This window comes from Clarias gariepinus, chromosome 10, assembly GCF_024256425.1.
Source record: "Clarias gariepinus isolate MV-2021 ecotype Netherlands chromosome 10, CGAR_prim_01v2, whole genome shotgun sequence".
NCBI classification, from domain to species: domain Eukaryota; kingdom Metazoa; phylum Chordata; class Actinopteri; order Siluriformes; family Clariidae; genus Clarias; species Clarias gariepinus.
In genome coordinates this window covers 15,678,603-15,702,776 of record NC_071109.1, presented here as the reverse complement: position 1 = coordinate 15,702,776, position 24,174 = coordinate 15,678,603, and the positions used below count along the sequence as shown (strand labels likewise).

The window sequence follows — 24,174 nt, the reverse complement described above, 5'->3', positions numbered from 1 at the left end:
GGTCCAGGATGTAGATGTACAAAATGTAGTGTAGATATGAAGGAAGGTGAGCGTGTAATTGTCCATAGTGTTCATGGATGTAAAAAGATTGATAGATTTGATCAATTATGAAAAGATTGTGTTAGTTCGTGGTTGTGGTTGAGAGACCTTATCGCCTGCGGGAAGAAGCTCCTCCTTAGTCTCTCTGTGTTGGCCTTCAAGGAGCGGAATCGCTTCCCAGACCGCAACAGAGTAAACAGTCCGTTATTGGGGTGGCTGAGGTCCTTCACGATCTTCCTGGCCTTGGTCAAGCACCGCTTGCTGTAGATCGAGTGCAGGTCAGGGAGCTCGATGCGGATGATGCGCTCAGCTGATCGCACCACCCTCTGTAGAGCTCGTCTGTCCTGCATGGTGCTGTTCCCGAACCAGGTCGTGATATTTCCCGTCAGGATGCTCTCTATGGTGCAGGAGTAGAAATTCCTGAGCACCTTGGAGGGCAATCTAAAGTCTCTCAAGCGTCTGAGGTGGTAGAGACGCTGCCGGGCCTTTTTTACCACAGTGTTGATGTGACAGGACCATGCCAGGTCCTGCGTGATGTGAACACCGAGGTATCTGAAGCTGTCCACTCTCTCCACTGGGCTCCTGTTGATGACAGGGGTCTGGTAGTTCCTCACCTGCTTTGTACTGAAGTCCACTATCAGCTCCTTTGTTTTACTGACGTTCAGGAGGAGATTGTTTCTCTGGCACCAGTTCTCCAGATTTCCAACCTCCTCCAGGTAGGCCGTCTCATCGTTGTTCGTGATCAGGCCCACCACAACAGTGTCGTCAGCAAACTTGATGATGGTGGTGGAGCTGGTAGTGGCCACACAGTCGTGGGTGTACAGAGAGTACAGCAGGGGGCTCAGAACACAACCCTGGGGGGCTCCAGTGCTGAGAGTGAGGGAGGCTGAGACATGTCCGCCCATCCTTACTGCCTGTGGTCTGCCAGTCAGAAAATTGGAGATCCACTGACACATTGATGAGCTGAGTCCCAGGTGCTCCAGCTTGGTGGTAAGTGTGGAGGGAATTATGGTATTAAATGGAGAACTGTAGTCGATGAAGAGCATTTTCACATAATTCCCCCTCCGAGAGTCCAGGCCTCTCTAATTTTTAGGCCTAATTTTTAGGCTCTAATTTTTAGGCCTAAATATTAATTTTGGCCAGGTGTATTATGAAAGATCTAATGTTCAGTTGTTCCCAGCACAGTGTATCTGCACAGAGAAATTGTGTGTGTGTGGTCAGCGTAAAGTAGCCTGTACAAGCCAATCCCTTCCCCCAAAAATAGCGTGAATGTCTACATCACTAGCCCTTAAAATGTTTAGAATTTAATTAAAACCAAAAATATAACTTACATTTTCTTTATACATAATATTTTCATTTTATATATATATATATATACACAGTATATATAAATATGTATATACTTACCTTAAGGATTTTTAGGAACACCATACTAATACAGTGTTCGACCCCCTTTTGCCCCTTTTACGTGGCTTTGATTTAACAAGGTGCTGAAAGCATTCTTTAAAAATGTTGGCCCATATTAATAGAATAGCATCTTGCAGTTAATGGAGATTTGTGGGATGCACATCCAGGGCACGAAGCTCCCATTCCACCACATCCCAAAGATGCTCTATTGGGTTGAGATCTGGTGACCGTGGAGGTCATTTTAGTACAGTGAACTCATTGTCATGTTCAAGAAACCAATTTAAAATTATTCAAGCTTTGTGACATGGTGCATTATCCTACTGGAAGTAACCATCAGAGGATGGGTACATGGTGGTCATAAAGGGATGGACATGGTCAAAAACAATGCTCAGGTAGCCTGTGGCATTTAAACAATGCCCAATTGGCACTAAGGGGCCTAAAGTGTGCCAAGAAAACATCCCCCACACCATTACACCACCACCACCAGCCTGCATAGTGGTAACAAGGCATGATGGATCCATGTTCTCATTCTGTTAACGCCAAATTCTGACTCTACTATTTGAATGTCAATGTGCAAATTGTAGCCTCTTTTTCCTATTTGTAGTTGAGATGAGTGGTACCCGGTGGGGTCTTCTGATGTTGTAGCCAATCCGCCTTAAAGGTGTGCATGTTGTGACTTCATAAATGCTTTGCTGCATACCTTGGTTATAACGAGTGGGTATTTCAGTCAAAGTTGCTCTTCTATCAGCTTGATTCAGTCGGCGCATTCTCCTTTGACCTCTAGCATCAACAAAGCATTTTCGCCCACAGGACTGCCGCATACTGGATGTTTTTTTCCTTTTTACACCATTCTTTGTAAACCCTAGAAATGGTTGTGCGTGAAATTCCCAGTAACTGAGCAGATTGTGAAATACTCAGACCGTCCCGTCTGGCACCAACAACCATGCCACGCGCAAAAGGAAGGAAACACGTGATAGTCTTCGCCCTCCCGGCTGAATGGTAGTAGTACCCCTAATCTAGGAGCCCTTTAGTGACGGGGAGAAATTGGCTACGACTAATAATGGGGGAAAAATTGAAAAAAAAATAAAATAAAATAATCGTGTTTTTACCCATGAGTTTACTGCATAAATACTGGAACGAAAGGGAGGAAACTGAGACATTTCTTTTTCCGTTTTTTGCATTGAGTTTAATCACGCAGCCCTTTTAGTATTTATAGCAAAAGTAACCCAACATTTGTGATTAAAGTACCCGAAATAACACAGAATTTTGACCCAGCATAAACAACCCAACAATTTTAATTGTACTACTACAGTACTAATGAATGAAAAAAGCGCAGTCAGGGGATTTTGCGTGCTGTCGCGTTGTATTCAGCGAGTAGCACATATTTTTGTGTTGCATTTTATGTCTGTAGTTTTATCGATAAATCTGCTCATATCTGCGCACACATTTATCAGCCTTTTAATCAAAAATCCGCATGCGCAACTCACTTTCACTTTGCACAAGGCAGTGTTTATTATTTGGTGTTTATTTTTTAGTGTATATTGAAAGCGCATAAACACAATAAAAAAAATGTTTTAGGCTAACATATCATACATGTTTGTAGTCTTTTGCACACAGGCACGGGTGTGTTACAATAATAATAACAATAATACATTCGGAGCACTACTACTACTAATAATACTGAATGGAGAAAGCGCAGTTAAAGAAGTATTATTATTGAAGGAGAGAAGAAAATGAAAAACAAATACATATCAGTATTTACAGTTTGAGCTTGACACGTTTATGAGCTCTATCGCTTGTTGTCAATGGGCGCCTAAGAGAGATAACACCTTTTCGGCTCAGTAGACACACAATACTTTAGACTGAAACACAATTGCCCCCTACAATGAAGGGCATTTTCACAGCTGGCCGCATGTAGCCGCGGGATCCCTTCTTTCGAAACGTGCGTTCTTAATAGCCAGATCTGTACATGACTAAGTCACTAGTCGCTTGAGCAAATTCACTCCAGTCTGTATGTGAAAACTGTTGCTGAAGAGTGGCGTTAACCCCATCCAGCCAGACATTAACAGTCCTGATTTTAAGTTTCACACATTTTATGCCTGGAGAGTACTTGGGGGAGCGGAAAAATTCAGGATGGTAGGATTGTCAGATGTGGTGGAGAGGTGGAGAGGTGTGACTCTGTAAGCATTAGCCACACATGATCCAGAGTTTTGTGTCTCCTGGTGAAGCAGGATACATTCTGTTGGAATTTTGGCAGAACAAATCTTAAGTTTCAGCGATTAAAATATATAAGCAATGCCAGGATGCAGTGTCTATAGACTGTTAATAGCCTTAGCATCCAGGAGGACATACACTTTCTTTCAAAACAATGCACATGAATTCACGTGGTAAATAAAAGGACTTGCACTTAATAATCAGGTATTCAAAATCAGCAGAGTAGTAAGAAAAACAGTGACAGTGCACCATGTTTTGTTTACATAAATGTGCTGATTGCTTTGTGGTGAAGAAAGCACCAGTTGCTTTTGTGATGAAGAGAAGTAAAGAGAAGAGAAGTTAATTTGCCCATGCTTCACTCTGGGAGCTGCTGCCCAGAAGGGTCCACTCTGCCGCTCTAAAGCTGCCAACCTACACCAACCTGAACAAGTGAGTGGCAAGGGAGAGGGGTGATGCTCCATGCCCAGGAGACTTTAAAGGAAAGCACACTATGCTGTTGTTGCACCAGCCTGAACATACTTTAAAAGGTGGGGTGGACTGAATACCGCCATCATACCAGCCTGATCACTCTATGCTGTGATTGCACCAGCTTGCACATACAATACTACCGTTCACCTGTCTGAGCTCATGTCACAAGATTGTGGCATTAGTAATAATCACACTTCTCTAACAGTCATACCCTCACACTTTCTTTGTAAGCGGGACATTGTGTGTCTGAGCTTCCACTCCTGACATGCCCCTCGCTTTCAAGTGGGTATGTTCAAAAACCCTTAAAAATGAGCAGTTATTAAACCACTGATGAAGAAACCTTAACCCCTGTCAGCTACATATAACAGCTAAGTAGCTACATATTCTTTTGACCTACAAAGCATTAAACAGTCTCACGCCACAGTACCTGAATGCACTGCAAGTCTCTTACCACGCCACCTTTGACCAAAGGATGCAGGCTGCTTGTCAGTACCGCATATTACAAAACACAGCAGGGGGCAGAGCATTCTCTTACAAAGCCCCAATGTTATGAAATATCATTCCAATTAATGTTTGGGACTCAGATATAGTCTCAGAGTTTAAGTCTAGGCCAAAAACCTATTTATTTAGCCAAACATTTTTGTCAATAAATATGCCTTATGGAAACGAGCAGCCCTATGGAACTAATTGATGTAGAGTATTATGGTAAACTGGTATGTTCATGCCGTCTTCCCCACTCTCATTGATCTCTCAGGTTTGTTGATGTAGTGACTGGCATGTATTGCTTTTCATCCCAGGGAGTCCTCATGTCTGTGTTTCTCTCAGGCTCTACCTTTTAATTATGCTGTAATAGATAGTCCTGCCAGTCCTGCCTACTTTTACTATGGACTAAATATATATTTACTTTATACATTATGTGACTGTGACTATACAGTACCTAACTGTTATCTCTCTTTTTCTTCTCTGTCTCTTTCTGATGAGCTACACATGCCGCTCCTGCCGCTGTCTGATTCTGGTGCCCCGCTTCTGGTTGGCAAACTTGTCTCATGGAGGTTTTTTTTCAGCAACTCATGCTGGGATGCGTGTGGTGACTGGGGATGATTCCACCTTACCATAAAGACCTGTCCTTTACTAATTCAGACAGTTCTTTGTGGACATATGACTCCAGTCTCTAAATGTTGCAGGAATTCGTCTGAACTCATTAACTTAAAGACATTATCTGTTATATTGTATTTCCAGCTGCAAAACACCCAGTTTGACTGCAAAACAATTCATGCTATCTGTTTCACCCAAATGAGGATGGGTTCCTTCTTAAGTCTGGTTCTTCTCAAGGTTTTCTCCTACTGCCAAGGAGTTTTTCCTTGCCACTGTCATCCTTGGCTTGCTCATCAGGGACAATCTGATCATTTTGATCCATACACATTCATAATTTTTTTATGAATTTGTAATGCTGCTTTGCGACAATAACCATTGATAAAAGTGCTATACATACAATTTACAGTGGAACCTTGGTTTGCAAGCATAATTCATTCCGAAAGCAGGCTCGTATATCAAAAATTAAAGCAAATGTGTCCATAAGAAATAATGGAAAATTTAAATATTCATTCCACAGCCCAAAAAAATAAATACATAAAATATTACAAAATATAAAGTAAAAATAAAACAAATTAATCTGCACTTTATCTTACAAAAAAAGTAAAAATAAAGTCCCGACAGATTAGTGTTTATCGCGACAAAGCCGTTAGAGAGAGAGAGAGAGAATGGTGTGTGTGTGTGTGTGGGTTTGTGTGTGAAAGCGAGAGGAACACGGGTGTGTGTGTGAAGGCGAGAGGAGGGGGTAAGGAGCACGTGCACAAAAATAGCCCTAACGGTCAGGTGTAAATTCCAACTCTAAACAAAGAATTCCTTCTACCAATCAATTTCAAATTTAAATTTAAGTTCAAATTTTATTTGTCACATATATAGTCATACAAAGTACAATATGCAGTGAAATGCTTATAAATCAAGTATTTTTCGAATTTTTGCTTGATTCTAGTCATTGTAATGACTTTTGGATCTCTATTAGGATATATAAATTTAATTTTGAAAGAATAAAAGGTAAACATAAATTTGAATTTATATTATGGTACCTTGGAGAGAAAGTTGATGTTAAACCCAAAAGTCTGGGCATTTCTGGAGCCGGCATTCATATAATTTCCCACAAGCAGTACCAATTCCAGGAACTTGCTGAGGCCCTCACTCTTCTTTACCTCCTCACATGCAAAAGTGACATTCATGATGTCAGGACGAATGTTGTTTACTTGCTCTTCAAATGTCAGCTTGAAAAGGATTCCATTTAGACGAGGACGCAATAGCTTGACTGAGCTCATCTGCAAATAAAAAAAATTACATTTAAAAGAAATAGCAGTTGGAATTTACCTAATGTGTATTTAGACACAAAATACCCATATCTACTATAACACTACAATGCAAAACATTATGCCCATATGAGTCTATAAGACCTCTGGAGGTGTGCTGTGGGATCTGGCATCACAAGATTGGCAGTGGTTTGTCAGTTTCCTGTTATTATATTAATCAGAAAAATATTTTAACTGACTGCTATCATTACTAGCCTTCTGACAAACGTAAGCTTTAAACAACTTTTCCAAGGATGTACACCATTTTCTGAAGATATTGTGTGGTATATGAAAACCACAACTTCCAACATTTAACATTTTCTTGCCTGTTTCTTTAGTGTTCTGCTGAATCAGGTTCTGAGAGCTTTTAAGTCTTTTAATACATTTGGTTTGCATTGTGGTGACCCATGAAAAATTATGTTAGATATCTCAAGTATACTTGATTATTTTTCCAGAATGTCATGAGGATGTTAAGCAGGCATTTTTTTTTCCCTATTTAGACTTTCAGGAAACAGAAGTAAATATTCAGACTCATTCTTGGTCTTGGCCTTCATTAAAGAAAAGAAATGAGGAGCAATCCCAAATGTGGTGAGGTATGCCACTTTCACTTCCTACAAGTAAAAGCTCTGTTATGTCAGAAAACATGGTTCTGAAAATGTCCCTGTAAAGTAGGTGGACAACCAGAATGCTTATTACCGTCGCAGAAAAGCAGCAGCGGTCAAAATAAATCAGTTGCATTTTAAAGTCATTCGTGAAATGACCGCCAGGTGGTGCAAAGTGACATTTTTCACTCTACGCAGTTTTAAATATAATTAAGTCAATAAAAAAGTCTTAACAATATGTTGTATCGAAGAAATACTACAGTGATTGTAATTTCCACATCTGAGAACTTTATACAACAAAAATGAAAAATTTGAACCAGAGATATTGATATTTATTGTATAATAATGAGTCAAAAATACAAACATTGGTTAGATGTTGTTTGGACAGACATTTAAGTTCATTAGCTGATAATTTTATTTCTACAAAGAATTAACTGTTATATTGCCTATCTCTGTTTGTATCAGTTTATCATTATTTCAAACAAAAAAAAAAATTAAACTTTAAATATAGAAATAACTGGTAAAATAGACTTTCAGAATAAAACATTACAATTACTCAAAAAAGACGCACTAAAAATGCTGTGTTGTTTCTGTAAACACATCGTTGGGTGGTTTATGCTGGGTCAAAATTCTGGGTTATTTTGGGTACTTTAAACACGTTGTGTTGCTCATGTTGGGTCATATGAGATGTAGTGAGTCATTTACAAATTAACACCTGGTTAGGTTTTTTTGACACAACAACTGGTTTGTTCTTTATTCTCTGGTTTTTCCAAATGGCACCCTGCAAAATGTTTAAAATATTACTGTTATTGTGTCACAAGTGTAGTTTTCACCGGCCCAACACAACCTCAGAAAGAATTTCTAAACATGGGCTATTGTTGTTTACTTACAATATTTGTTAATTTAATTTAAATGAGGTTTGGGCTCGGGATTTGGTATTTTGCACATTAATGGGTTCGAGCCTATTTGCACGGGCAGCACCATGAAGCACGGACACGAGGCGAGGTCTTACGGGGAAAGGGATAAGTCAAAGTCAGAGAAGGAATTATGCGTATATTAGCACTCAAAGACAACTCAAACATGTTTAATTACTTACATTTATGCATCTTTGCGTTTTGACAAAAGTTTCACATAGACAACCACCTCAATAATTCAGCTTTACTCTGTTTGACATTTGTTGTTCCATCAAAAAAACCTCAAGTTTACATTTGCAAAAGAACTGTGTGCTTCCACAATCTGATCCTGTTTTGCTCCCTTTGTACAGATGTCAGTGAATAATGCAAACAAGTGACAAAAACAAACAGATCAGTGACTTAGTTTTCTTAGATGCTCCATCAAGTGTTGAACCATAAAGGCATGAATTGCCACAAATTTAGACAGTATTGAGGAACATTATAGTATTATAGTTCTTGAAAACTCATTTGTTACCGCATGACTTATTAATTCTGAGACCCAGCTAAATACAGCTGAGCACCGAATTTCTGCAGTAGAAAACTTGGGGTACGGTCACGGCACTCAGATGTGGAACAATTTCAAGTTAAGGTGGATGACTTGGAGAACTGTGGTCGATGCAATAAATTGTAGTATAAAAGGATTGTTGTGCTTCCTTAGAAATCGGAGGGCAAAAAAACACAGACTACATTTTTACAGAATATGTTGCCAATTTGTTTATAGCTCCTTGCAAATTGCCCTGCTATTGAGATTAAGGGAGCACACAGAGCCCCTCTTCCATCTTGGACTACGCCGAGCACATCGCCGAGGAGTGTTATTGTGCATGTCCTACGTTTCACGGTAAAAGAGGCAGTTTTGTAAGCAGCTAAGAAAATGCCAGTAAATTATAAAGGTGCCACATTACGCTGCTTTCTAGACTTATCTGCAGAGATTGTGCGGAAATGGCGAGCGTTTGGAGTGATGTGCAAAACCATGGTGGACCAAGGTGTTTACTTAGGCTGCACATCTAGCTAGACTCCGCTGTTTACATAACGGGACCAGGGGTAGCTCAGTGGTTAAGGCATTGGACTACAGTTCGGAAGATCCCAGGTTCCAACCCCACACCATCAAGTTGCCACTGTTGGGCCCTTGAGCAAGACCCTTAACCCTCAACTGCTCAGATGTATAATGAGATTATTATTATTTTTTAAATGTAAGTCGCTCTAGATAAGAGCGTCTGCCAAATGCCTAAATGTAAATAACGGAAAGATTATTGTATTTAATAGTGCCAGCCACTAAATTCATGAAATCTACATGCAAGTGAATTTCTCAGTTTAATTTGCATGGACTTCGAGATTGTCTTTAAACAATTTAAGGGTGTTTTTGCCTATTGAACCTAATTGTGCATAAATGTTTTTTTTAAAGGTGCAGTTATCCGGTAAAATTTGGTTTGCACGCACAAGGCCCTTCTGGATGTATACTTTATGACTGCTGCACAGAACCTGCAAAAAGTTAGATTTTTTCTTTTCTCTTCTTCCCTGATATCTTTACTTCAATGTAGACATGCCATGTTTCAGCCTGATTTAAGTCCTCTTCTATTATACCTGTTACCACAGAGCTAGGAACCACATGAATTGATGACCACAAACCCACTGCACTGACTTCTGTAGTGATACTCATTTGAGTGCCTTGTGCTGTTGTAGCTCAAAGACATTACAAACCCACTACTGGATCCTCTGCTTTTTTCCTACAAAGATAGCATGTATTGTGAGTGCTGTACACATAGACTTCCACTTTACCCTCTAGCACCTGTAATCCCTAGGAACTTATGCCAGAACCATGTTTGTGGACTTAATCTTCATCATACTGACCATACTGAAGTTTAAGTTCTCCCAGATAAAAGTGCCTGACACCTCCTGCAGGTGAATCACAGACTTCCTGACAGACAGGAAGCAGCATGTGAAACTGGAGAAACACACCTCTCACCTGCTTACCATTAGCAATGCGTCCTGAAAACTTTGGGTTCTTTCTCCTGTATCTTTCTCTATACACAACAATACACACATCCAGTCATGAGTTCTTTAAGCTCCTAAAGTTTGCATAAGGCATCGGTATGTGGTGCATACAAAACAACTTAGAGTTCAACACCCTACAAATCAAGGAGATGTTCATAGATTTTAAGATGAGACTATGCCCACGTGTTAATACTGTACTTAAGAAATGCCATGTATATTCTTGGCCTTTTAATTATACCATCTGTTGCCTATTTATTAATGAAATATGACTGATCCTGCATACAGCCTGCAAAAAGCAGTTTTTTTATATTATGTACTCTAACTCTTTTTTTCTGTCTCTCAGACAGAGAAACACATGCATACTACCTCACTTAATCATTTCTTTGTATTCTTCATCTGCATACATCTATGTACAGAGGTACTCTAAAATGTTACAGAAAGGGAGTAAGGTGAGGAAGATGTCAGTGTTATACAGAGACAACAAACTGAAAAGGAAAGAATGATGTTATGAATCTTAAAAGAGGTTAAAAGTTTGGCAGGAAAAGAAGGGCACTAAATCAGAAGAGATAAAGAAAACCTATGTCAAAAGGGTTAGGAAAATTGATTAAAAAAAACTTGAAAATGGAGTATGTTTACTCTTTGATGTCTCAGTAAAACAGTGTGTGTGTGTGTGTGTGTGTGTGTGTGTGTGTGTGTGTGTGTATGCGTATGTGTGTGAGAGCATATGAGTTCAATGCCTACAATACATACCACAATGCCAAATTGCTCTGACTCACACAGCTCCTCGTACTCACTCTTCAACTCAGCTAGGGAGCTCAACTCCTTCTGTTCAGGGAGATTTTTTATTAGGTTCTGTGAAAATATAAAAAATAAGAATCATCAGTCCCAAGAGATGCTTAAAAAGTTGCAAGAATAACAAAATAATTACAAAATAATAAAAACTAATAACTGGACTCAACCTATAACCATTGGTTAAACAATAAATAAATTTAAAATGTCCCAAAAAGCCATTATCCAAAATAAAAAGATGGTGATATAGTTTCTGTTGAGCATTCAGCTCAGCATCTTAAGTTTACTCATACCTCATTCACTGGATGTACCTTGCTATGCAAAAAAAAAAAAAAAGAACTTGTCAAATGAGAACAACACAAAATATAACTTTAAATATCTCTTGAAGCTGAACTATTTGGCAAAGGCAAATCACTTTTGGCTAATTGTGGGTTGTGTCAAGACAAAATCTGGGAAAGAATACAGGAAAATTTCTGCAGCACTGAAAGTACCCAAAAGCATGGTAGTCGACATCATCCTCAAATGGTCTTCCCAGATCTGGTTGCCCAACCAGACTAAGTAATCAAGGATAGAGGATCATGGTCAGTCAGATAAACAAGAACCCAAAAGTCACTATAAATGAGATCCAAAGTTCCTTTGTGAAGATAAGAGAGCCTTGAAAAAAGGCCAGCACTTCAATCAGGCCTCTGTTGTAGAGTGGCCAGATACTGTAGGAGCCATTCCTCACAAAAAAAAAAAAAAAAAAAAACATGACAACTCACTAGAAGTTTGCCAAAAAGCACTTGAAGGACTTGTCAAACATGGTGCTGGCAAGATTTAAAGGGATGTTTTACTAGGACTGACAGACTAGCCAAAATAGAGGGGAAAATGGATGCAGGAACATATAGAGGAATCCAATTCAATTCAATTCAATTTTATTTGTATAGCGCTTTTAACAATTGTCATTGTCACAAAGCAGCTTTACACAATCAAAAGAGTTATTTAATGTGTTTAATAGTCTGTATGGAATGTAAATGTGCATGAATCAAGATGAGCAGATTGTCCCTGGTAAGCAAGCCATGGGCGACAGTGGCAAGGAAACCTTGAGAGGAACCGGACTCAACAGGGAACCCATCCTCATTTGGGTGAAACAGAAAGCAGAAATTGATCTGCATTTATACAGTGTGTTAATCCAGAGTGCAAATCTTTTGGGATCTCAGGCAGGGGGCAACAGTTGACATTTCAACAAAACAACAACCTGAAGCATACATCTAAGAAACAGAATAGTGGCTTTGGAACACCTCTGTCAAAGTCCTGGAGTGGCTCAACTGGAGTCTGGACTTGAACCCAATAGAGTATCTTTGGAGAGACCTGAAAATGGATGTGCACAGATACACTCCTCATCCAACCTACTGTAGTTGACCTTGAACAATTCAGCCAAAATAAATGGAACTAAATAATGGTATGTTAGCATCATTTACAAAATGACTTGTGCTTTAACCTTTAGTGTTAAGCACAAGTCATTTTACACTAAAGGTTAAAGCACAAGTCATTTTGTAAATGATGCTTAAACACTAAACACTAAAAACTTTGTGTTAACTTAAAACACAAACTTAAACACTAAAAACAAAGTATCCGAATCTGGCAGTGATGGCTAAAAATATCAAAATAATTTTAATTATGACCACATGCATCTTATGATTAATGCAATTTTGCTTTCCACCAATCATGTTGCAATTGCACAATGCATAAAATCATGCAGGTACAAATTGTGATTTGATCATGGCGTGACTGAAAGTGCCACTCAAGCTGTATTAACTATTTAAGAAATTGATGATCTGAGATTTCTATGCACAACAGTCTCTAGTATTTATGCAATATGCAGTATTTAGGATGTTACAAAACAAACAAAAATGTAGCAAGCAGCATTTTTACAAATGGAAACGTCTTGTTGATTTAATTACATTTTATTTATCATAGCACTTTTAATATGGCTTTAAGAATATTTTGATTCAGAATGGCAGAGCTGACAAGCTGACAATCACAATTATGAGGAGAAAATAACCTTCACTCTTCCCCACAAAATAAAAGATCACAAACACACACATGTACATGCATGTTTGCGCAGGCACACACAGCGCTCAAAAACCTGCCGTATCACTAAAAAAAGTTGTTTTTTTATAGATATTTTTTACTTAAAAATTTAAATTCTTATATATTCTAGATTCATTATAAGATATACTGAAATATTTTCATTTCAATATTATTGCTTATATAGACCATGCAATATTATAATACTATTTGTTATTATTGTTACTTACAGCTCATGAAATGCTTTAAAATCACATTGTACAAGTTTGTCGTTGTACAGTCTGTGTTGACTTTAAACTTGATAAAATACTGTGGACCAACACCATGAGATGGCACGGCACCTGAATCAACCAATTAAATGCTCCGTGTGGTCTGCCTGGGATCTGAGTGGTAATGGTTCCACTTTACCATGGAGACGGTCCAGGCCGTTTATTATCTTGTAGAAAGTTAAGTTGCTATACTTTAAGGGGATATATGCAGCTAGAGTACCCGTGTTCTCAGCTGGGTTAAACACAGTGTAGCAGTCCGCATGCATATTGTGCAAATTTAAGGCAATATTGGGGAGCTTGACTCATACCCTCTAATTAACCTTCATGTAATTTGCTGAAATTATACGAGACATTTAATACACTGCAGGGAATGCCCTTCTGGAAAGTCTCAAAATCCACACACAAATGCATGGATGTTCACAAATAGCAAGTGGTTTGTAAACACAAAATACATTTGTGAAATGTGCCATTTATTTCTAAATCACAAAATTAAATCCCATTTGTGAATTGCATGTCATTAATTTGTGAATTAAAAATCACATTTATCTGTGAATTATGATACTGTTACTGTATGCCTCCACATATTATGACCCCCTTCTTTAAATTATTTGTTTTTAATCACAAACCCAAGAGTTAGGTGAAGTCCTTACTACATACAGTCCCGCTATATAGTGAATACATAAAGTGAATAGTAATGGGTAATTGATCTTGGGTAGTTGAACTCATAGACAATGAACAGAAAGGCAGTGTTGCTAGGCACCAAGGCTGACCAAGCTACATTACAATGAATTTATGATGAGAAGGTGAAAGAAGCCTGTGCAAGTAAATAAAGCAAAATTGACTGCCTATTGAAGTTAACTAGCTCATATATACATGTAATAAATATTTATATAAAATTAAATAAAAACATACATACATACATGCATGCATGCACATTTTTGTGCATACGCAAGTACCTGGATTAATGCCTCAGTCAGCTTCTCCTCATCCACTTCCAGGACAATATCCCTGATCTCACTGTAAGACATTCGGAACGATCCGAGAAAAATGGCTGTTGAAAGGGAAAAAGAGTCATTATTATTGTTATGCTAATGGTGGCTGGATTTTACCATATCAAAACCCATTATCAACGCTGTTTTAAAAATATGGCCACAGAATTGACTCTTGGGCTGTTTGAGCAATTTGAGGGAGATAAGAAGGGCAGGATAAAAAAATTTTTTACTTGAAACAATAGAAGAAGACAAAACAACTCAGATTTTGGCATCTATTACACATTCATATGTGGAAATTATGAAGTTTCAAATCTAACATAATACTATAAGTATAGAAAAATAGCAGTCCAATATAAGTAACTTCTTTAGGAAGGCAACCAAATACAGCACTATGGTAGGTCCTTTAAAACAGATAGTGTATAAAGTTGGGTCCTAAAGTTTTTTGAAAGTACCATAATATTAGTAATTTTGTCTCTGCACACCCTCACTATGTGAAATAAAACAATCAAGATTTAACCGAAGTGCACATTTTAAGCCTTGATTCAAGGTATTTAACAAAAAGATTTCAGGAACAGTCTAGGTAGGACAGTCATTTTTCTTTTTACATAGTTCCTTCATTTTCAGATGTGTTGACTGAAGGTTTTGGCCAAACAAGGACAGCGATGTAAAAGTAAACCTGACACAAAAGGGATATGATTGGCAGTGCAGATTAATGCAAGACAGAGACCAACCAGATGGGCTTCCTCGACAAGCCACTCCCAGGGGCTAATGGGAGTCCTCCTTACACAGCGCAAGAAAGGTGCAGCTCAGGCCAGAGGCCAACAGGGTGCCTGCTATAGCAGCATTCAAGCCAAAGGAAATTGCTAAATCATCTGCCATTGCTGAGGACTATATCCTTCTATGTCAGGGTAGAGTCATGGGGTCACTAAATCATAGCTTGCATCAGCTGCTGCAAGTCACATGTCTCATTCATCTGCGTCTCATATATTTTGTCTACTTTATTTTGTCTAACTTTTAGTTTGTATGAACTATCAAGGTTATTTGTAGTATACATACAGTAGATCCTTAACATAACCAGAAACGGATGGAACTGATGCAAAATGAAAACATTGATGTACAATCATAGCAAAAAATATCAGCACCATTGATTCTGTCAGAAAATGCAACACTTCTCTCAGCAAATGTTTTTGGTATGTTTTGCTCATTGTTTTTGTTTGCACTGGAACAAGACCAAAAAACAGAGAAGAACCTTGTCAAAATTGTAAGAAATTTTTGAAAATGTTTGAAATTGGTTTTCAAAAATGTGATGCTCCTATAGTTTGTATTTAAAGATACCTGTGGCAAGTAACAGGTGCGGGCAACATAGTAATCGCACTTGCAACCAGTTAAAATGAAAATAGCTGACTTAACCATTGTGTTGTGTGTCACACTGAACACGGAGAAAAGAAAGAAGTGTAAAAAGTTGTCTGTGGATTTGAGAGAAAAAAATGTGGAAAAAATTGACAATCTCAAGGCTACAAGTCCATCTCCAGAGATCCTAATGTTCCTGTGTCCACTGTGCACGATATCATCAAGATGTTTACAGCACATGGAACTGAGCTAACCTCCCTGGACATGGACGGAAGAGCAAAACAAAAAATTACAACGAAGGATTGTTCGAACAGTGGATAAAGAACCCCAATTAACTTCCAAAAATATTAAGCTGATCTGCAGACACAGGGTACAACAGTGTCTATTTTGTGCACTATTTTAAATGAAAAGGGACGCAATCCTAGGGGACTGAGGAGGACATCACTGCTGACATAAAGGCATAAAAAAGCAAGATTAGAGTTCGCCAAAACTTATAAGATAAAACTTATATGACCAAAAACGTTTGGCAGAACATGTGGACAGATGAGAGAAAAAAAGGGCTTTTTGTTAAAGGACATCATGGCACTGTTTACAGAAAAAGAAATGAGGCCTTCAAGGAGAAGAACACAGTCCCTACAGTCAAACATGGTGGAGGTTCATGTTGATGTTTTGGGGTTGCTGTGCTACTTGCTACAAAGTGAAACTTTTTGGTAAAAACTCAACTTGTCATGTTTGGAGGAGAAAGAATCCTGAGTTGCATCCAATGAACACCATACCTACTGTAAAGCATGGGGGTGGAAACATCATGCTTTGGAGCTCTTTTTCTGATCCATATAAAGAAAAAATGTATGGGGCCATGTATCGTGAGATTTTGAGTGAAAACCTCCTTCCATCAGCAAGGGCATTGAAGATAAAATGTGGCTGGGCAACGAAGGAGTGGCTTCGTAAGAAGCATTTTAAGGTCCTGGAGTGGCCTAGCTGGTCACAGATCTCAACCCTATAGAAAATCTTTGGAGGGAGTTGAAAGACCGTGTTGCCCAGCGACAGCCCTAAAACATCAGTGTTCTAGAGGAGATCTGCATGGAGGAATTGGACAAAATACCAGCAACAGTGTGTGAAAACCTTGTGAAGACTTACAGAAAATGTTTGACCTCTGACTTTGTCAACAAAGGGTATATATTAAAGTACTGAGATAAAATTTTGTTATTGACCGAATACTTATTTTCCACCATAATTTGCATTTTTTTTTAAATATTTTTTTGTCTATCATAGTTGAGGTATACCTATAATGAAAATTACAAGCATTAATTTTTTTTTTTAGTGGGAGGACTTGCGCAATTGGTGACTGACTAAGTACTTTTTTGCCCCATTGTACATGGTAATTTATTTTTATGTACCCAGATACTCGTTGTTGAATTAATTTGCCAGAAAATGTCCTTCTATCAACCATCCAACCACAACAAAACATGGTTGATTTAAAAGGCCTAGGAGGAGAAGCAGCTCAAAATTGTGTGTCAAACAATAAAACAATAATAATAAGAGATAGATAGATAGATAGATAGATAGATAGATAGATAGATAGATAGATAGAATTCCTGGAGAAAGTGTAAAGTAGGGTGTAATGTCACACTGCTTTTCCTGGGCAAAACACTGACAACGGCTTGTTTCTATCCCATAGAGTTACAAAAACATGAGTATGTATGCTGCTTGAGTGTGTGTCTTGGGCCACTCACTCCAGCCGTCCCTTCCCCTTGAACTCACAAAGAGAAACTGTAGGTGCTAGAACCTTGGTGTTTAGATTGCAACTGTAGCAACTGTGATGTGTTTTTAAATTGAGTTTAGGATGAAAGTTTTTTCCAAAGTGGTTCATAAGCATTTTTTCAGTGGTTAATTTTTATATATATATATATACACATACCCCCTCGGATTGCGAGTAATGTGCTTTGCGAGCGTTCCGCAAGATGAGCAAATATTTTAAATAAATTTTGACTTTTAAATTTGACTAAACAATCAAGTCTTGATTTTACGAATACCACACACGTGTGCGTGCATAGCAAAAGTAAGTCTCATTAGGGAGGTTGAAGACCCATGTTCTCTCTCTATTACGCTGTTATGTGTATACGCATGCATCATCTGCCTGCTGTTATGTGTATGCGTGTGCCTCTTGCCTTTACACACACACACCCTCGTCCTCTCGCGTTCTCACACACACACTTTATTTGTTTGTTTGTTTGTTTAACTTTACGGCAGTAATTCTGTTACTGTGCGCTCACGCGAGTATTATTAGCAATGTTCCTTGTTAATTTTTCCAATAAAACAGTCTTTCATGTTGTGAAACTCAAATAAAAGAGGAGGATGGTTTACTGTGTAAGATGAGAAGCAGGAGAGGGGGGCCTCCTCTCCTCTTACTTTAGCTTCACACACACACGGAACTTTTTAAATCACACAAACACACACACGGAAACATAAATCTGGGATTATTTTTTTTTAAGGTAAAGTGCAAGTTAATTTGTTTTATTTTTAATTTATATTTTGTATTATTTATTTTTATGTATTTATTTTTTGGGCTGTAATACAAATAATTTAAGTTTCCATTATTTCTTATGGGAAAATTAAATTTGGTTTTGGAATATGAGCCCGTTTCCGGAACAAATATGCTCCTAATCTAAGGTTCCACTGTTATTACTTAAAAGTAATGTCCCCCAACAATATTTGACACATACAACCTACCTAAACATTGCTGTTGACCAAGGCCATCCATTCATGAAAACAGTCTTCTTTGAGGCAGCGCCCATGATCAGCAAGATCATGTAAGATCACCCTTCCACACCTCAAAAATGGTTTATGCAATGTTTGAGAAACACAACAATGAGCTTGAGGTGTTGACTTGGCCTCCAAATTTACCTAGCAGCTTACATGGCTTAAAGAATCTGATATATCCCATCCCTTTTACAGGTGGCCAGTCTAAGGCACACCTGTGCAATAATCATGCTGTCTAAGCAGCATCTTGATATGGCCCACCTATGAGGTGGGATGGATTATCTCGGCAAAGGAGAAGTGCTCACTATCACAGATTTTGACAGATTTGTGAACAATATTTGAAAGATATGGTTATATTGTGTATGTAGAAAATATTTCAGATCTTTGAGTTCATCTTATAAAAAATGGGAGCAAAAACAAAAGTGTTATGTTTATATTTTTGTTCAGTATATATATGACCCCATTATTGGATCTATAAAGAATAGTAAATACACATGGGGTATCTGGCACCAAGGTGTTGACAGCAGATGCTTTAAATTCTATAGTATTCAAGGTGGGGCATTCATACTGTAAATCAGACTTCTTAGTTCAGGACATCCCACACTTGCTCACATCAGGGTAATTTTAGAGACCAAGTCAGCACCATAAACTCTTTGTCATGTTCCTTAAACCTTATCTAAATGATTTTGCAGTGCAGCAGGGTACATTCTGAATGAGCTACTGCCATCAAATAAAACTGCCTTCAAAACAGTTTGGTAGGTGCTATGTGTCAAAGTAAAATCCACATTAATATCAGGACTCTTTTTTTTTTTGAACCAGAACATTTCCCAAAGTATTACACTGTCTTTGCTAGCATGTCTTCTTATTATAGTGTATCCTACAGTAGTTGATCAATTGGAATGGTTATTACCGTCGCGCTCACCGCCGCGTAAAAACGTCAGCGGCCAGAATAAATCAGTTGCATTTCAAAGTAATTCGTAAAATGGCCGCCAGGTGGCGCAAAGTGACATTTTTGCTCGTTGCCGTAAATACAACAGTGACCGTTATACAGCATATCTCTGTATCGGTTTATTGTTATTTAAGTTCTGGATTATTTCAGGTACTTTAAACACATTGTTGGGTTGCTCATGTTGGCTCATATGAGATGTAGTTTACAAATGAACACCTGGTTGGGTTATTTTGACCCAAGAACTGATTTATTCATTATTCTTTCCTTTCTCCAAATATCAGCCTGCAGAATGTTTGAAATATTACTGTTTATTGTGTTACAGGTGTAGTTTTTAGAGTTGTTTAGGCAGGAATGCGTGTGTATACAGCTCAAAACCTCCATCAGTTATTAAAGATAGCGGCTATTTAGAAAACATGCCCAGTGATGTCGGAAAGAATTTATAAACGGTTTCTAAACATGGGCAATTGTTTTTTTACTTATAATATTTGTTAATTTAATTTAAATCAGGTTTGGGCTCAGGACTTCGATTCGGCATCGTAATTCTCCTCTTTAATTTACTCCATAGTTTTAATCAGCGCTCAGCCGCATGCATAAAGTTTTCCAGAGCGCACCGGTAGAAGTAGACTAATGATTATGAACGCGTCGGGAAAACAGCAAGCAGACTCTGACCATTTAAAAAAACGTTTGCGTTCATTTTCTGACGCGCTCAAGTTCACCAAAAACAATACAGAGCAGCGCAGCTTACAACACTTACAAAATCACAACACTTACAAAATCACAACGTTTTTTCGTTATTGTGAGTGCGCTTAAACAAAAGTTGAGTCTTATAAAGGCATGTAGTCTTATATAGTTTTATTATATAGTTTTTCCACATTAATCTGACACAGTTTTTTCAGCCTGTCATGGTGTGCGCCCAAATCAATATCGCTCCTCGCTCACTAGTTAGGCGGCCTCCCCTTCAGACATGCGAAGCAGCGGGACCGCAGAATTACACATGACTGGTGAGCTATCGTTGCTATCGTGGCCCGGGCTTGCACCCCGCGCTATAAAATACTCGGGGTTTGTTGGGTTAAAGTGGATTTTACTACGCGCTGTGTATGCAGCGCGCGTGCAACAACGCGGAAGTGCGGCATGCAAGCAGGGCAAATGGAACGCGCCCCAGGGACTTCAAAGGAGCGAGAGGTGGGAGGGGGCGGTACGGCCATCCCCGGAGAGCAGAGTCAGCGCGAGCAGACGGATGGCCATTGCACTCACACCGCGTAGTAAAATCCACTGTAACCCAACAAACCCCAATCATCACCAGCCGTGCCTTATTCCGTCATGTCATGTGGGCATTATAAGCTTTGTATTGAAAACTTCTAACTAAAAAGTGCCAGCTGGCACGCCTAAAAATAGATGCAGGTTATTTTTTTAATAGTCTAAATAAAAACCCTCAGATTTAATTTCCTATAGTCTAACCAGCGCTCAACCGCACGCATAGTTTTCCCGAGCGCGAGGAATTTTTTTGTGCTAAATAATGTTTATGCAGTATAAGAATTCCTATTAATCCTGGGTTGTTCTTTTAATGTCACTATAGTGCTTTACAATGCCAGACAACATTTACATTTTATTTATGCCTAACATTTTTCAGCTGAGCCTTTGTTTCACTGAAAACGACCGCGACACCCCCTCTCTCTCTCACACACACACACACACACAGAGCCGACCAAATCATTAGCACGTCCCTCCCCCAAACAGCACAGACATTTACTTTCTATCCATTTACTTACACCTGAACTGAGTTGTTTGAGTAACATCGAACCCGTTACAAATCATAACAGTCTACTGCATTTCATTCTTATAATAACGCAAAAACACAAGCGGGGCTGAAAGACCGACATCTGCGGACGCAGTAGAACGTCCTAACACTGTTTTAATTTTATGGTAATTTATTTCAGTAAATAAATCTACTATAAATTTAAAGAACACAAGAAATAAGATGACACAAATCCATACACGCTTTTTTTCTAATTACAAGTGATAAAATCAAAAGGCTCACTGTGTTAACATTTATTGTGCTTAAATTTGATCCTAATAAGATTTGATTTAATTTGAATTTTAGAACAGTGGCAGCTGGAACACCTAAAACAGATGCAGGATTATTTTTTTATAATCTAAATAAAAATCCTTTTTTAAACGTGGGCTATTGTTATTTACATGCAATATTTGTTAATTTAATTTAAATGGGGTTTGGTCTCTTCTTTACTTTCCTACGTAGAATCAGCGCTTAATCGCACGCATTAAGTTTTGTAAATTCGTTTAATGTTCAATAGTAAATTATGACACCCGTTGCGCTGTACCACCGCTCGGAAAACCTTATGAAATACAAGTTTAGGACAATTATGATGATCTGCCACGGCGTGCGCGTGTGATGGGTGTACGCCCAAATCTACTATAACTACTCCCTCACTCCGTAGGCTCCCTGAATAGGCGGCAAAGGGACGGGAGCCGCCTATTTGGGCCAGCTGGCGATAATTAACGTTAATATGATCTCGGGCTTGCTCCGCATTATAAAAGCAAGGCGCGGAGGTTTGTCTGAGGTCTGGGAAGTACGTAATGTGATGGAGAATATGAAAGAAGCATGTCAGTGGGGCGATGTGACGCGCCCTATGGACTTTAAACAAGGACACTATAATTCAGCCCTTTGATCTCCGCGCTGAGGACAGCGCGAGAAAGAGCTGCGCGAGCTCCCGGGGCATCTACACTCCCGCACCGTGCCCGCCCTCGCAGCCCCGCTGCCGAAGAGGAAAAGTGTGGTTAGGTTTTTGCGTCAGCGAGAACTCGCGCCGGCCATCGACAGCGGGAGAAGCGCCGTCACGAGGGAGCGTGCAGGAGCGCTGCCTCCGCGTGCTCAGTTCTGCCACTCGCACCAACACTTATCGTCAGCTGTGTGCCCGCATGCCAGTGTGGCACAGCCCCCGGAACTACACATGCACAACCTTTATCCCATTCTTTCCATTCTCCCTCCTTCAACACTTTCCTTCCCTATTTTACCTAAATAAATTACCCTTTTCCCGTAAGACCTCGCCTCGTGTCCGTGCTTTATGGTGCCGCCCGTGCAACATGGGTCGAATCCGTTACAGATCATAACAGTCTACTGCATTTCATTCTTATAATAACGCACAAACACAAGCTGGGCTAAATGACCAACATCAGCTGACGCAGTAAAACGTCCTGACAATGTTATAATTTTTATGGTCATTTATTTTAGTTAATAAATCTACTATAAATTTAAAGAACACAAGATATAAGACGACACAAAACCCTACACGCGTCTTTTCTAATTACACGTGATAAAATTTAAAGGCTCACTGTGTTAACATTTATTTGGTTTAAATTTGATCCTAATAAGATTTAATTTAATTTAAATTCTACATTTGTATCGTCATTTTAGTTCTGTGATTATAAATTTGTTTAACTACAATGTTTTACTTGATTCTATCCGCTACTACCTGCAGTTCTAAAACTCTGTCTCATTAATCCAGCAGAGAATGAACTAAGGCATGAGGCGTCAGCCTGTAGTTATATAGCGCCACTCAACAGTAAAAGCCAGCAAACGCACAAAACCAAACGGTACCGCCGAGCGCGGCGACGGTAGGACCTACATTCCGATTGATTAACCACTGTAAAGCCATTAGGGTGAGGCACACGCACTCAGCCATCGACAGGATGGAAAAGGAAATTTAATTCATCACATCTGGCCACCTTCTAGACTGATTCTATGCACTTTTGGTGGTAGACAATGGTCAGCATGGGCACCCTGACTGGTCTGTGGTTACCCAGTCCCATGTACAGCAAGTGCAATGCACTGTGGGGTTTAACACCTTCCTATCATAGCCAGAAGTTAGCTTTTCTGTGGGATTCAGGCTAGGCTTCGTATCTCATGCAGATTTATGAGCCTTGAATGGCCATGGTCAACGGAATACTTTTGAACCATCACATATCAGAAACACCCCCGAAGATGACCCCATGCCATTTTGGAGATGCTCTAATTCAGCATTTTAGCCATCACAAATTGGTCCTTAAAGTCTCTTATATTATTATACTTGCCCATATTTTCTGCTTATAGCACATAAACTTCAAGAACTAACTGTTTACTTGCTGCTCAATATATCCCCTATGCTTGACTGGGCCTTTGTCTTGAACTTTGTCTTTACCTTGACAAGAGTGATGCGCTCTTAAACCTTGTACTACCAAATCTTTGCATGCCATGTGCCATTTTTAGGACGCTTACAGGTGTCTAGCAATTACGCATGGAAGTGACCACGGATCGTCCTGTTCAGAACTTCTGAATAGTGTATTGCGCATTTGCCCGTCAAGGGACCCGCATAATTACAGAAGATTATTCTGATTTGACCCAAATGAGGATGGGTTCCCTGCTCAATCTGGTTTTTAAGATTGGGTTCTTAAGGTTTTTTTCTATTTTCATCTCAGGGAGGTTTTCCTTGCCACTATCACTTTCTGCTTGCACATCAGGGACAACCTAATAATTATAATTTAATATGTTTCTTCACAGTTTTTAAACTCATTTGCATATTTTTTTTAGCTTTTGTAAAGCTGCTTTGCAATAATGACCATTGTTAATGAAGCTATATTAATGAAATTGGTTTGAAGGTAACATTTCAAAAATGTTTAGTTTTGAAAGATTTTCTTAGTGATTTCACACTGCAAAGTAATATCTTTACTGTTATCAAACTTTTAAAAGACCTTGCTTTTAAATCCCATTTAAGCATTTATCATTTAAAATACATACATTCAGTCACGCATTTTCTATACTGCTTTATCCTGTATTCAGAATCGCGGGGGCGAGGAGCGTGATACATCCAGTAAAATATTGTAGCGTTTTTACCCCGGAAAGAATGCTGGAGAGACGAGTGAGCTTATT

The 24,174-nt window shown here is 38.9% G+C and overlaps 1 protein-coding gene across 4 annotated transcripts in view; it reads right to left on the bottom strand.

The window, feature by feature from the left end:
• Positions 1 to 24,174, bottom strand: part of diaph2 (diaphanous-related formin 2) — a 284,936-nt gene that overhangs the window by 47,806 nt on the left and 212,956 nt on the right. For 3 of the 4 annotated variants that reach the window (XM_053505652.1, XM_053505650.1, XM_053505651.1), the window contains 3 exons: positions 14,156 to 14,250; positions 10,822 to 10,923; positions 6,258 to 6,497 (listed from right to left, as the gene is read on the bottom strand). In XM_053505652.1, coding sequence (XP_053361627.1) covers positions 6,258 to 6,497; positions 10,822 to 10,923; positions 14,156 to 14,250 — 437 coding nt within the window. Of the gene's footprint in view, positions 1 to 3,353; positions 3,686 to 6,257; positions 6,498 to 10,821; positions 10,924 to 14,155; positions 14,251 to 24,174 lie in introns of those variants that run through there. The other variant, XM_053505653.1, reaches the window with a different exon arrangement.